The following is a 13,040-nucleotide window of genomic DNA, read 5'->3' on the forward strand; positions in this document are numbered from 1 at the left end:
ATGGGGGGCTAGGGGCTGCAGCAGAACTGAGTCCTGATTGGCTTGGACTTAGACGCGGTTCTCTCCGCCCACCCTGGTCCGCCGCAGCACTCTGGAAGACAAAGACAGGATGTGGTTTGTCCAAGGTTCTCTAAAGTGTGTGCGTCCCCGAGACCCGGCACACTCACCTCCTGTTTTGTGAGTCCATGTGGTCCAACAGAGCCTCCTGGGTCGCCCTGAAATCATCCATGGGAGACTGATAGCGAGATTCAAACGAGCCCTCCCTCCCTCTGTAGCCCAAGGCCTGAGCTGGAGACTGGGGCACAGGAGACATGCTGGAGGAGCTGGAGGACACCGAGCTCAGCTCCCCGAAACGCTCCCGCCCCACCTGGGCTGAGGCTGGTGCCGCTGTGGTCCCGGCAGCAAAGAATGGACTCATGACTTCACCGTTTTCATCCTGAAAGAACCAGGAGAGCTAACTCACAACATGCCACCCCACAGATTCTACTGAGTTGCATTACTGCTGACAGTAACAGATTACAGATTACTGCTGACAGTAACAGATTACAGATTACTGCTGACAGTAACAATACTACCTGCTCTGTATGGTTGTAGAGGAAGATGAAAAATGCAGGAAGTAAATTGATTGATTAGTACTAACAAAGAGACCTCACAGCTTTAACATATTACCTGGGTCAACTCAGCAATACATTAGTACCACTATAACTGGTGTGCAGTTAAACACACACACAATAAATGCTTATAAACACACACTTAATCCTCACTAAACTATTTCAGTCAATAATTGTAAAACTAAAATTATTTTTAGCCATTAATACCTAAAAAAGACATTTAAATTAAACCTTAATGACAACTAACTTGAATTTCAAAGTCAGCTTGAAGCTGTCCTCAAAGTGAGCATCTCCCTCGTTTCTCTACGTGTTTACCTCGAACAGCTGATGGACAGAMAGCAATGAGCTGCTGGACTGTCACCGCAGACCTCTCACCTTCCCATCGCTCTGAGCACATTTCTACTCCAGTCTTTTCAGTCAAGACTCAAACAGACCGAGCTGAAGTGACAGTAGGGTCCAGACACCGAGGATACTCAACCAAAACAATAAAGATGTTCTAATATCAAAACACTGCTAAATATTATAAAAACTCCTTAAATGTCACATTCATTAGGCTGATTTAATAAATCTGGACCCTTTTCAACTGCTGCACATTTTGCACCCTTTCATACAATACCTACTTCTACAGCTACACATCTATAAACATATACACATTAACTCATACAATTATTACACAGAACACACTTACACACCAAGCAACAAAGCATCACAAAGAGAGCGAGCATGGAAAGAGGAAAACTATACACATCCACTCTGCTATCCCACATCAAACATTCATAGATGAGAAAGAACAGTAGTATTAGTGCTTCTTCATCTGCTAACACTTTCATATTCTTCTGGTTTTTTGTTTCTTACTAGCAGGAAAAGAACAGTCTCGGGTCAGAACAGTAACCTACCCTGCCTCTCACCACATCTATGTGGACCAAAAGAGAAGCCAACTCCAGGTCTTCGTTGAAGCTGTTTTTCAGAGGGACTGACCGGTAGCCTGGAACAAAACAAAGACCCGTCAAATAAAGTTATTCTGTTTTATGCAGACACCATGCTCCAACACCTACCTGTCTTCAGGCCCTGAATGGGGAATGTGGCCTGAGCCAGAAAGTTCTGGTCGTTGAACATGTCGATTTCATAAACCCCAAACCGCAGGAAAGCAAATGCCGAGTTGCACACGACGAACTGGTACGACTTTTTTGGCCACGTGGGATTAAGACCATTATTAGCTGGAGAGGACAAAAGTGCCATTTTGTTATTCATAACTGTTTAATGGAAATAAGCTGAAATAAAACCAGATTGTGAACCTCGTCCCAGAAAAACTAAAATATACATGATCCAAACAACGGAGTGTTTGTCACAAGGCTTCATTCTTGTTAGAGTAAAACGTGACCCATGTTTTTGCTTTTGTTTTTCCAAAAGGCGGCTTTAGTTGTTTGTACAACTTCCTGTTTTTCCGGGTCCAGAAGGGAAATGACACAAAAGCAATGTATCCAGTAAACAACACGTTGACACAGTTTGGGACAGTACCGTTGCTCTGGATCAGAAACTTGTAGTGAGAGTGCTTACGTTCTGAGTCCGTTTTTTGCTTGGCATTATCGTACTCTGCTCCACACACTTCAATCTCGATGAGCGGGCAAACGATGCCTCGGCCGTGCTTAGGCAAGTGCCGTGCACCCAAAACCTTCAGAAGACAGACAGAACAAGTTTCAATTTAAAAAATAACACTTCATTTTAGTGAACTTATAAAGGCAGATGTACTGTAATGTTCCTGTTTACTCAATCTTCTGCTTCTTTTTAACTTTAAACTTGTGTATTTTGACATTTTGCTTCTTTAAAACTCTTTATAATGCTCCATGGAAGCACATAATGACACGTATGTTCATAAATAAGGTGAAAGTAAATTGAGTAACGTGTGTTAAATATGTCAAATAGRTTGGTGCTGTTACTAATTACTGCCATGAACAGACGAGGAAAACTACAATCAGGAACTATTTATTCGGAATTTGTCTCTGCATCGTTCACTCTTCAACTTTTCATCAGAAAAGCTGTCCTGACAAACCGCAACCTTCCAATCCTGCCCACACAATCCACCTGTATCATACCTCTATCATCAGAGTGACTTGATCGACTCCTCGTAGTGTTTGTCTGTCGAACGGGTCGAAGGTGTCGTCCCTCATGATGGGAGGCTGAAGGATGTAGCCGCTCCGTCCGTTCAGCATGAACAGAGCCTGGTTCATCTGCATGGGCTTGTCTGCGTGGACATTTTCACAAAGTATGTCAAGAATGAAAAGATCTGCAGTTCGTGCAGCTTTTTTTCCCTCCCGCTCTGTGAAGAGGTTTCATACCTGCTGTCTGGAAGTTAAGTGCGACCAGCTGGGAGCCACAGAGCCACATGGGGAGCGGGTCGTAGTTGGAGGAGTCTAGTCGTTGGCCTCTGGGGTAGATCCTTGACAGCTGCAGCCGGTTGTACTGCAGGAACCTCTTCCCCTTGATTTTGTTGACATACTTCTCTGCTTTGGTCTCGGGGAATGAAGACATGTCACGGAAGCAGGCCCGCTCTGTGCCGATCTCTACAACAGGAAAAAAAAAATTACCCTTCTGCCTGTGTCAGATTTATCCCCGAGTTAAATTAAAACACTAATTTAAAGTTGATCAAACAGCAGGGAGTGTGTCCAGTGCTTACTGTCTTCATCAAACGGTACAGGCCTGCAGTAAACAACTAGATCTGATAACTCCAGTGCGATCTTCTTCCTCCTCTCCATCATCTTCCCCTCCTCCAGCTGGACATTAAAGACACAAAAGGAACCACGTCAGAACTAACACCATTTCACCGACTGACGCCAGACCTGCCTGTGAACATTCTGCACCGTGAGAAGGTTATGAGTGCATTTCTTATCGAGCACGAATGTAAAAACGTACCTTGGCCTCTGAGGTCATGGCCACTTCGCGGATCTTTGACACCCACTGATTCAGCTCCTCTTGGTTGGAGGCAGCCACGTCCAGAACCTGACGTGTGCCGCTGTTTGACACCAGGGAGAAGACGTGAGCTCTGCTGCCTTTCCCTTCAGGACGTATAACTGAGAAGAAGCACAAAAAATAAATAAATAAAACAGCCAACAAGGACAGAATCCTTGATTTAACTTCTTTATTCWTTCCACTTTGTTTCATAATTAACTATACAGTTAAACGAGGTAAAAATGTATGAAGTCTCAGACTCTGTCTCTAAGCCTAAGCAGCTGCAACAAACTACAAAGCAAGCATCACTTTATCAGAAAACTGTGGCTGGTGAAGCTGGTTTTACTCAAGATAAAAGGATTAAAAAGAATACAAATGTAATTTCCAATCCAACCACTAGATGGTGCACTTTAGCCACTGAATAGTAAAAACAAGACTTCTGCATGTGTTTAGAAAGAACAACATTGCACAATATTAACATTCATGTGCTTTACACAGTTCTAAATCAATTTTGAACCAGAAAATCTGATTGCTAATGTCAAATACTGCAAGTCCAAACATTTCACACAGCTAAATGAATATAAAAACCAACAATATTTGATTTTAACGACTTAACGTCTCAATTGGTTCAACCACAAATTTTTTTAAAAAAATCTAGTCGTGTTTCTTTGGATAGCACATATTTAACTTTTCCAGTACAGCTGTTCAATAACTGATGTTGAAAAGGATAAAGCTCCAGCTATCAGAATGCTGCACAAAGCTGCAGTAAAATCAAAATGTGTGAATATTATCATTTGAATTTGCACACTTTACTTGACTAAAACAAATCAGATAATTTATTTTAATCAAGGTTTAATCGTTACTGACAGATTTTCTTAATTATTTTTCTTTCCTTCCTCCTCATCATCAAGAAAAAAAAACTCTACATTGGCTCTCAGCGTCTTCGGTCCTTTTGATCCTGCTCCTCAAACTTCTGTCAAGCTTTAAAGAAAACCAACTTGTCAACTTAAAGGAATGATGCCGACATAGTTTTAACAGTGGAAAAGTCAATGATCACTACATTTTTTTGCAGAAGGGTAAATGTGCATGTCTGTCAGCCTAAACTGGGGCTCAATGTCGAGGTAACAGGTTGCACTGCAGCCCTGCAACAGAGTCTGACAGGAAGTGGAGGGGCTACTCACCAATCTGACAGGAAGGCACATCCACACTTCCTCTCAACAGATCTCCAAGCGGGCTGTTTTCTGTCACCTCCTGTGTGAAAAAGCAAAAAAAACATTTAAAAAAAAAAAAGCTTACACCCCCTAATCAAACCTTTATCTTGATTTAAAAGTCATGTAAAGCATCCAGTCAGCGAGTCTAATCAACATATTCATGGGTTTGATCCTCACAGATCTGTCAGGCTCTTGTGCTCCTTGGCTGATCTCCTCCACATAGTTGGCAGGAAACCACATCTGCTTCTTTCCTCCGCAGTCACCTTTCCACCTGTGTCAAAGAGTTTAAAGAAAATGACTTGAGAGCAGAGGCATTTCATGCTTTCGATACGTTCAAAGCATCCAACACTGCAGCCTCATTCAGCAGACAGCCCTGGCCTTTCTCCTTCGAGACTAAATTCTCAGTCTAAATGGAATAACAGCTTCCTGTGCTCGCTCACCATCCTCCTTCCTGTTTGTCTACATTGGTGATGATGGCGTTCTTGGTGAAGGAGAGCTCATCGTCTCTCTGAGCTCTGTACTCGTACATGGCTCGCACCGTACACTGAAGGGGTGACAGAGGGTTACGGTTGCAATATTCGCACTACAACATGTAGATTTCTCCATTTTGAACCCTCACCTTTAAGGTTGGCATTTGATTAGCCTCAACGTAAAAGCCAGGGTTTCGGCCCTCGTACAGCGACCCGTAATCTGGTTCCTGTTGAACAACACACACTGTGTTAACGAGTTTCTGACTGAATTATTAACGGATTACATTGTCACTTTTTTTCTGATAATCATGGTGTCAACAGCAGGGTGGAACTCACAGCAGTGCCGATCTTCTCCAGCGTGTCCTCATTAATGGGATAGCGCAGTTTCATCTTGCGATACAGGGGGTGATGTTCGTAGTAGCTGATGAGATCTACTAAGCTGTCAAACTCAGAGGTGCCCAGCACCACAGTCTGACCTTCTTGCTGCACTCGACAGTGCTTGATCTTACCCTCAGCCCTGTTTAAATAAGAATAAGAATAATAAGAATAAGAAACCTAAATGTGATACATTCTGTAGGTCTTTGGGATTTTTATTGACTCAAACAATGATCACTTACTGAACCAGTGGGCTTGAGTTACCTGAATGAAATGGCAAAGGAGTTGGGTTCAGCTCGCTTCCTGACGAGGAAAGCACCGTCACGAGGAACCCTCATCAGCATGTTCTCTGCCTGGCTCCTCGACAGGTTGGCATGGTACCACCTAAAGTAAACAAACAAAAACAGATAGAAACTCAGCGCCATCTGTTACGAAAATAAATTATTTCCTGCATGGATATTTATAGTAAAAGTTATAATTTGTATTTAGAGTTTAATAAAAACTGCAAAGAGAAACAGATTTAGATATTAAATACTTTAGCTTTGTAGACTCACTCTTTGCTCTCGTGGGCGTTGGTCTGAGGCACCGGCTCTGTCAGCTTCATCTCAAACTCGTTACAGCGCAGCGCCACCAGCTGGTAGTGGCAGATCAGGGCGAAGAGTGAGTCGAACACCAGGTTGTCTGTCAGGTAGAACTTGGGGCTGCCGGCCTCTTGGCGAGAGTGGATACGGCAGTGTTGCACCCGACCAGAACGCCTGCAACAGAGGCCAGGCAGAATGGAAACAGACAGGAAGTGAGAGAGAATTTCACCAACATTAGATCAAAGCTGGGTCCAGGCTGAGTACAAGAACATTTCCATACCATCCTGCTGGTTAACCTTTCACATTTCACTCTTGTACCGTCTGTGCACTGGTTTTATAGGTTGTATGCAAATCATTTCCACACAAATTAATTACTTGTGAAGTCTTTGCACTGGATTAGGTTAATCAGAAAGCTGCTGACAACAAGTGAAACTTCGACCACAGACACAGGTGCAGAGACTGACATTGATCTGCTGATGTGTCACTGTTTACTAACATTTATCTCACACAACACATGTTGATCCATAGCACACACACACAAACACACACAGCAATCCATTTACCAAATTATATTTTAAAATGGTTAAGTAATTACAGAGTAAATACAGCCTCTTTAAATTAAGAGGTCTTTCATTTCAGACATTTGGACAAATAATCATCTGACCTTTACATGGTGGAAGTCAGTGGTTCCCAACCTGGGGGCTATAACCTTGTCTGCTCAGAGATTGTAAAAATATCTATTTATTTTAATAATTAAAGCTCTGCATAAGTAACTACCCAAAAATGTTCAAAATTAAGCTTTTAACCATTTACTTTTATTTTGAAAAAAGACAATGCGTCTCTGGGGAATTGTGGGGAGTAGCCAGGGGTTGGAAATAAAGGGCGGCTTTGAGGAAAGTACACAGTCAGCCACAGATTTAAGTATTAAGACATTACAATTGTAAATGAAAAACAGAATATTCCTGTTGTCTCATTTTATAAAAGCTAAATGTAAATGCAGCAAGTGGCAAATTAAATACACGTCGTAATTCAATAGTTTCCAAAAGCACCACTGCTTTCAGTTTGGCTGTGTGGACAGATTTAGACCCACTGTTCTTTACAGACATTAATTCATGGTATCGATTTTTTCTGCCTCAGCATTTCAGTCAGTTGGAGTTCTGGACTTTGAGACATTGCAACACCTTTATTTTTCTCTTGAGGCATTTTTTTTTTGCTCCTGTGTTTGTCCTGTTTCAGACACTCTCATGTTTGACACTACAGGTTGCACTTTGACATCAAGAACGTTTATGGTTGATTTAAAACATTTACTTTACTTCACTTTACTGTACTTTTTCCTTCAAATGGTCCAATAAACAGCTGAAAATTCTGTTATCTGTTGAGAAAGTTTTAGGACAACCTGACTGCAAACCCTACCAGAAAGACAGAGTGTAATCTCCGACAAAGGTTTCACTCTCCCGAACCAGGAAGGAGCCATCAGGAGCTCCAGTCTCCTGGCAGTAATCTGACAGCAGCCGCTCAGCGATCTGCCGTCCATCCCGCCCAGCACCTAGCTTCCCGTGGAACCATTTCTCTGTCACGTGCTGGTCCATGGCATTGGACACCTGGAGAGATGAAAAGAAATACATGTGTTACAACATTTATTTATCAGACTCTCAAAAGGATAAACATGAATTGATTTCATTGTTAAACTCAGTTACTACAAATTAAACAAAGTGCCCTGTTGTACTAGCCTCTCTGTGTTCTTCTTCGTCCTCGTTACCCTGGTTACTGGAGGTCTCCTCTGAGTAGTAGATGGTACTGCTCGTCAGGACGAAGAAGTGAGGGTACCACTCCTGTGGAGAAGTAGGAAAAAGGTGGTTTGTAGGGTTGGGAGACATTGGCAAACGTGACAATTGTTGCATTTAGCTGATAACGATTAATAGATGACAATTACACCTGCATATTTTTCTACTCAATTTCAGTTATCCTGTCTTTTAAATTATAATTCCAATCATTGCAACATGGCAAAATATAACTGTTGATATTTTCTCTAACAATTAATTGCACATTATATGCTACTGCCCAACCATAGTGGTTTGTTTAATAACGGCAACAAAATGAGTAAGCTGAACGGTAGGGATGCAACAAGATTTGCTCAAAATGATCAAATACCACAAATACTATGAGCATCTACTTTCAAGTAATTAATTTCAGCTTTAATAATCTTTTATGCAGCAATATTGATATATGGAGTATACTTACATGGTTAATGGGATCTTCCAGGTATAAGATGCCGTTTTTGATGGAGTTGCTAATATCATTCTCTGAGTAAGGTGTGGAAGTGGACACTTCTTCATAAGCGCTACCCTCTGCCAGCTTTTTATGCTAAACGAGAAGATTAAATAGAGTCAGGAATATTATCCTGTCAATAACAAAAAATAAATAAATAAAAAAACAGATGTTTTTTGTGACTGCAGGTAAACCCAGACCTTGATGAGAATCTTCCTCTTGAGCTGATTGGGTGAGGGCAGGCTGTCTGCTGCCACATCCACCGTCTTGGTCAGCAGCATGTCTCCAAACATCCTCTTAAACTGCGTGGCCATGTTCCTCTGCTGAACGATACTACAGTGGTCCTCGATGGACAGGATGATGGGGTAGCTGAAGACAAAACATAAACTGGTGCTTGAAAAGCTGCAGCTTTTAAAAATTCTCTCAGCCTTTGGTTCAGTTTGGTTATACACTCACCGGCCACTTTATTAGGTACACCTGTCCAACTGCTCGTTAACACTTAATTTCTAATCAGCCAATCACATGGCGGCAACTCAGTGATTTAGGCATGTAGACATGGTCAAGACAATCTCCTGCAGTTCAAACCGAGCATCAGTATGGGGAAGAAAGGTGATTTGAGTGCCTTTGAACGTGGCATGGTTGTTGGTGCCAGAAGGGCTGGTCTGAGTATTTCAGAAACTGCTGATCTACTGGGATTTTCACGCACAACCATCTCTAGGGTTTACAGAGAATGGTCCGAAAAAGAAAAAACATCCAGTGAGCGGCAGTCCTGTGGGCGGAAATGCCTTGTTGATGCCAAAGGTCAGAGGAGAATGGGCAGACTGGTTCGAGCTGATAGAAAGGCAACAGTGACTCAAATAACCACCCGTTACAACCAAGGTAGGCAGAAGAGCATCTCTGAACGCACAGTACGTCGAACCTTGAGGCAGATGGGCTTCAGCAGCAGAAGACCACACCGGGTGCCACTCCTTTCAGCTAAGAACAGGAAACTGAGGCTACAATTTGCACAAGCTCATCGAAATTGGACAAGAGAAGATTGAAAAAACGTTGCCTGATCTGATGAGTCTCGATTTCTGCTGCGACATTCGGATGGTAGGGTCAGAATTTGGCGTCAACAACATGAAAGCATGGATCCATCCTGCCTTGTATCAACGGTTCAGGCTGGTGGTGGTGGTGTCATGGTGTGGGGAATCTTTTCTTGGCACTCTTTGGGCCMCTTGGTACCAATTGAGCATYGTTGCAACGCCACAGCCTACCTGAGTATTGTTGCTGACCATGTCCATCCCTTTATGACCACAATGTACCCAACATCTGATGGCTACTTTCAGCAGGATAATGCGCCATGTCATAAAGCTGGAATCATCTCAGACTGGTTTCTTGAACATGACAATGAGTTCACTGTACTCAAATGGCCTCCACAGTCACCAGATCTCAATCCAATAGAGCATCTTTGGGATGTGGTGGAACGGGAGATTCGCATCATGGATGTGCAGCCGACAAATCTGCGGCAACTGTGTGTTGCCATCATGTCAATATGGACCAAAATCTCTGAGGAATGCTTCCAGCACCTTTTTGAATCTATGCCACGAAGAATTGAGGCAGTTCTGAAGGCAAAAGGGGGTCCAACCCGTTACTAGCRTGGTGTACCTAATAAAGTGGCCGGTGAGTGTAATGCTGCCTCACAGACATAAGGATGCAGTCAGTTCACATTCTCTTTGTGTGAAATCTTTGTTATTCCCTACCTCTTTTTCTCACCACCAATAGCAACAACAACAACAACAAAAAAAAAAAAAGAATCTGAAGTCAGAGACTCACTCAGAAGTAACAAAAGCGTGCTCTTTAATGGTGGTCAGGACATCCATAAACTTGATTTTTGATGTGAGGGTGTGTCCGTGATAAATGACCGGCATTCCATCTGGACCGTCCCAGCAGTCCACTGCAAATAAAACAAGGCATGCGACATCTTAACTTGCATTCTGCAGAAATAAAAACAACAAAACTCAGTGATCATACAGGAATGTCCAGTCATCACAGTGTGACAATCCAGTCACGCACAAGTTATGCCATCCTGTTTGATTTTTGTCTCAGGTAAAATTTTTAGAGGAGGAACAATTCATGAAAACCTGCTCAACAAGGGTTTCATGTATTCATGAGACTTTTGTTGTGTGTCTGTGAGGTTGCAGTGGTTTTATTAAAAGCAGCAATCCTTTTAAAACATTAAGATTAGACAGTGGTTGTTTACTGTGTGTGGTTTCATGTTAAAGCCTACATTTGTGTGCGTTTACTCACATTCTATACAGCGACACCCCATCCTTAGACAGCGAGCATACGCCTCCAGGGACGACTCACTGGAAAACTGGTCTCCTGTCAGGTAGCTGAAAATAAACAACCGACATTACAGCGAGTACACAACGCTTGTTCTTATAATGACAGACTCAAAAGGATTTACACGTCGAGGACGTCACCACAAGCACGCACGCAAGGTGTCTTTGTTCTTGTGTCAAACAAACTTGCACTGCTAAATCACAGAGGGCTTTTTCCTTTGTTGATAGTGAGTAGTTCAGTTAGATAACTCAAACTAAATCAAAAGCAGCACGGGATATTTTAGCTCACTGCACAAACAAGTTATTGTTTCACATGTAGCACAAAAGATTTTCATTTGAACTACCTCTCTCACACTTTTCAGTGGCAGGGAAAAAAAGCATTTTCTTACAGAATGATTACACAACTCTTGTTCTTGAACATATGGTTAAATTATATCTTTTTTATCTGATGTACAAAGTCAGTTCACTAGCCTTGTTAGAGTAGAGAAAGATGCCAGACGTCAGCATTCCCAGGACCAGATTACAATCGGCAGACCAAAACTGTTAGCGTTAAATGCCCTCGGTCCTGCTATTCTTACGTGTTGTGCGAAGAGGAGATCCAGTAGTGAGACAGGGGGTTGTTCATATTCTCGGGACATACTTGGTCCAAGGAGGAATCCCAAATGGTGTTTTCTTTGGAGAAGAGGTATGTGAGGAACTACCCGGGAGAAAGAAGAGCAGTAAGAATGTTAAAATGTACAAATTCCCAGGTAAAATTTCTAAAAACAAATTTATATTTCATTTAATTATTTTAAATCTTAAACATGTACCATGAAAGCACAAGGAAGGGGTGAGGATTTGTGTGTGTTTGGTTTTTGTTACTCATTTTAGTTTAGGCTAGGTTTAGTGTTAGTTATGTACTAGGGGTGGCTAGGTTTAGTGTAAGGCCACAGAAACAAATAAAAGGTCAATACACAGTCGATACACAGTAAAGAATAAATATTTCCTTTTAACTCTTAAGTGTTTGTAGAAGAATGGATACATGTATATCTCTATTTACACAAGCAGAAGTTGTGCAGAATTTTACACTGTTGCCTCAGAGGAAAATGTTCCTGGTGTAAATCTTAGCTGGGACTTTTCTGTGAGTCTGCATGTTCTCCGTGTGCGTCGGCAGCTTTGTGCTTCACTTTCTTACACATCTTCAAAACATGCATGCTTGTGTCTCTGGTAGCCTTGTGATGGACAAGGTCTTCCTCTAACACAGTGGAAAATGTAATACACTACAGATGTAATAAAGTCTTTTATTAGCTGCACTTTTCAAACAAAAATCACTGACTTGTAGTTTAGTAAATCTGCTGAAGAGCCAAAAGCCATCTGGTACTATCGAACACTGAGACACACACACAAAAAAAGCTATCGTCTCCTGCAGTCTGGGTCGCACCAGTGACCACAAAAGCATCCCGTTTTCTGCAGAACTATGATGCGGCATCACAGTAAATAACATTTTCAAACTGTGTGGGACAAGTGTTTTTAGCCACAATCATTAAGTATCCGTCAGTGTTTGAGAATCTCCCACCCACACTAACAGCACAGACAGGGGGGCTTTGGAAACTTGACTTGCAAAAACCTATTTAAATGTTTCCATTACAAAGCAAACCCCCAGAATTAAGTTAAGATTTTTTTTTTGTTACAAAATAGGGAAATAAAGTGTGTACTTCATCTTGTTGAAAATACGGCTGCTCCACTTCTCTCAGGGGATCCTTCAGGTAGCCAAACATAAACTCCTGAACCTTGTTGTTGTCCACGGCCCACAGCTCCTTTATTAACCAAAAAAAAAAAAGGGGGTTTAAAAAATGTAATTAAATAAATAACAACAACCAAAAGAATTTTACCTTTTGAGACTCGATGAGGAAGTTCTTAAAGTCCTCCAGGGAGATCCTCTCCTCTGGTTTATCAGTAAACCTGATAAAAGCACAGAGAAGTTCATTTCTTTAGATAAACATCTGACAAGCCAAAAAAAAAATCATCTCCACATTTTATTTCTACCCACCTTTGAAGAAATAAAATGTCCATCTGAAAAGATCAAATAAAAGAAACATTTTAGTTAYAGCCTTGTACTTTTACTGTGTGATGCTCATGTAGAGGAGACTTCCTGGAGGTGGGAGCGAGGCCACTGAGGTCATTCATTTAATACAACCTGAGCCAGAATGTGTGTGTGTGTGTGTGTGTGTGTGTGTGTGTGTGTGTGTGTGTGTGTGTGTGTGTGTGTGTGTGT

At 41.9% G+C, this 13,040-nt stretch overlaps 1 protein-coding gene across 1 annotated transcript in view; it reads right to left on the bottom strand.

Annotated features, from left to right (window-relative positions):
• The window catches only part of plcg1 (phospholipase C, gamma 1), a gene marked incomplete at its 5' end in the record, with an annotated part of 14,991 nt that extends 2,153 nt beyond the window's left edge, over positions 1–12,838 (bottom strand). Inside the window, 26 exon segments of the mRNA XM_014017164.1 lie at positions 1–91; positions 168–436; positions 1,508–1,596; positions 1,667–1,828; positions 2,169–2,283; positions 2,705–2,853; positions 2,948–3,172; positions 3,286–3,382; positions 3,522–3,679; positions 4,739–4,808; positions 4,946–5,039; positions 5,209–5,312; positions 5,388–5,465; positions 5,575–5,755; positions 5,878–5,997; positions 6,168–6,368; positions 7,608–7,795; positions 7,925–8,026; positions 8,436–8,558; positions 8,663–8,831; positions 10,278–10,398; positions 10,752–10,837; positions 11,365–11,483; positions 12,481–12,582; positions 12,658–12,727; positions 12,816–12,838. Of these exon segments, the coding sequence (XP_013872618.1) occupies positions 49–91; positions 168–436; positions 1,508–1,596; positions 1,667–1,828; positions 2,169–2,283; positions 2,705–2,853; positions 2,948–3,172; positions 3,286–3,382; positions 3,522–3,679; positions 4,739–4,808; positions 4,946–5,039; positions 5,209–5,312; positions 5,388–5,465; positions 5,575–5,755; positions 5,878–5,997; positions 6,168–6,368; positions 7,608–7,795; positions 7,925–8,026; positions 8,436–8,558; positions 8,663–8,831; positions 10,278–10,398; positions 10,752–10,837; positions 11,365–11,483; positions 12,481–12,582; positions 12,658–12,727; positions 12,816–12,838 (3,258 nt within the window).
• Positions 12,839–13,040: the final 202 nt, after the last annotated feature.

This window comes from Austrofundulus limnaeus, unplaced genomic scaffold, assembly GCF_001266775.1.
Source record: "Austrofundulus limnaeus strain Quisiro unplaced genomic scaffold, Austrofundulus_limnaeus-1.0 Scaffold3, whole genome shotgun sequence".
Lineage (NCBI taxonomy): Eukaryota > Metazoa > Chordata > Actinopteri > Cyprinodontiformes > Rivulidae > Austrofundulus > Austrofundulus limnaeus.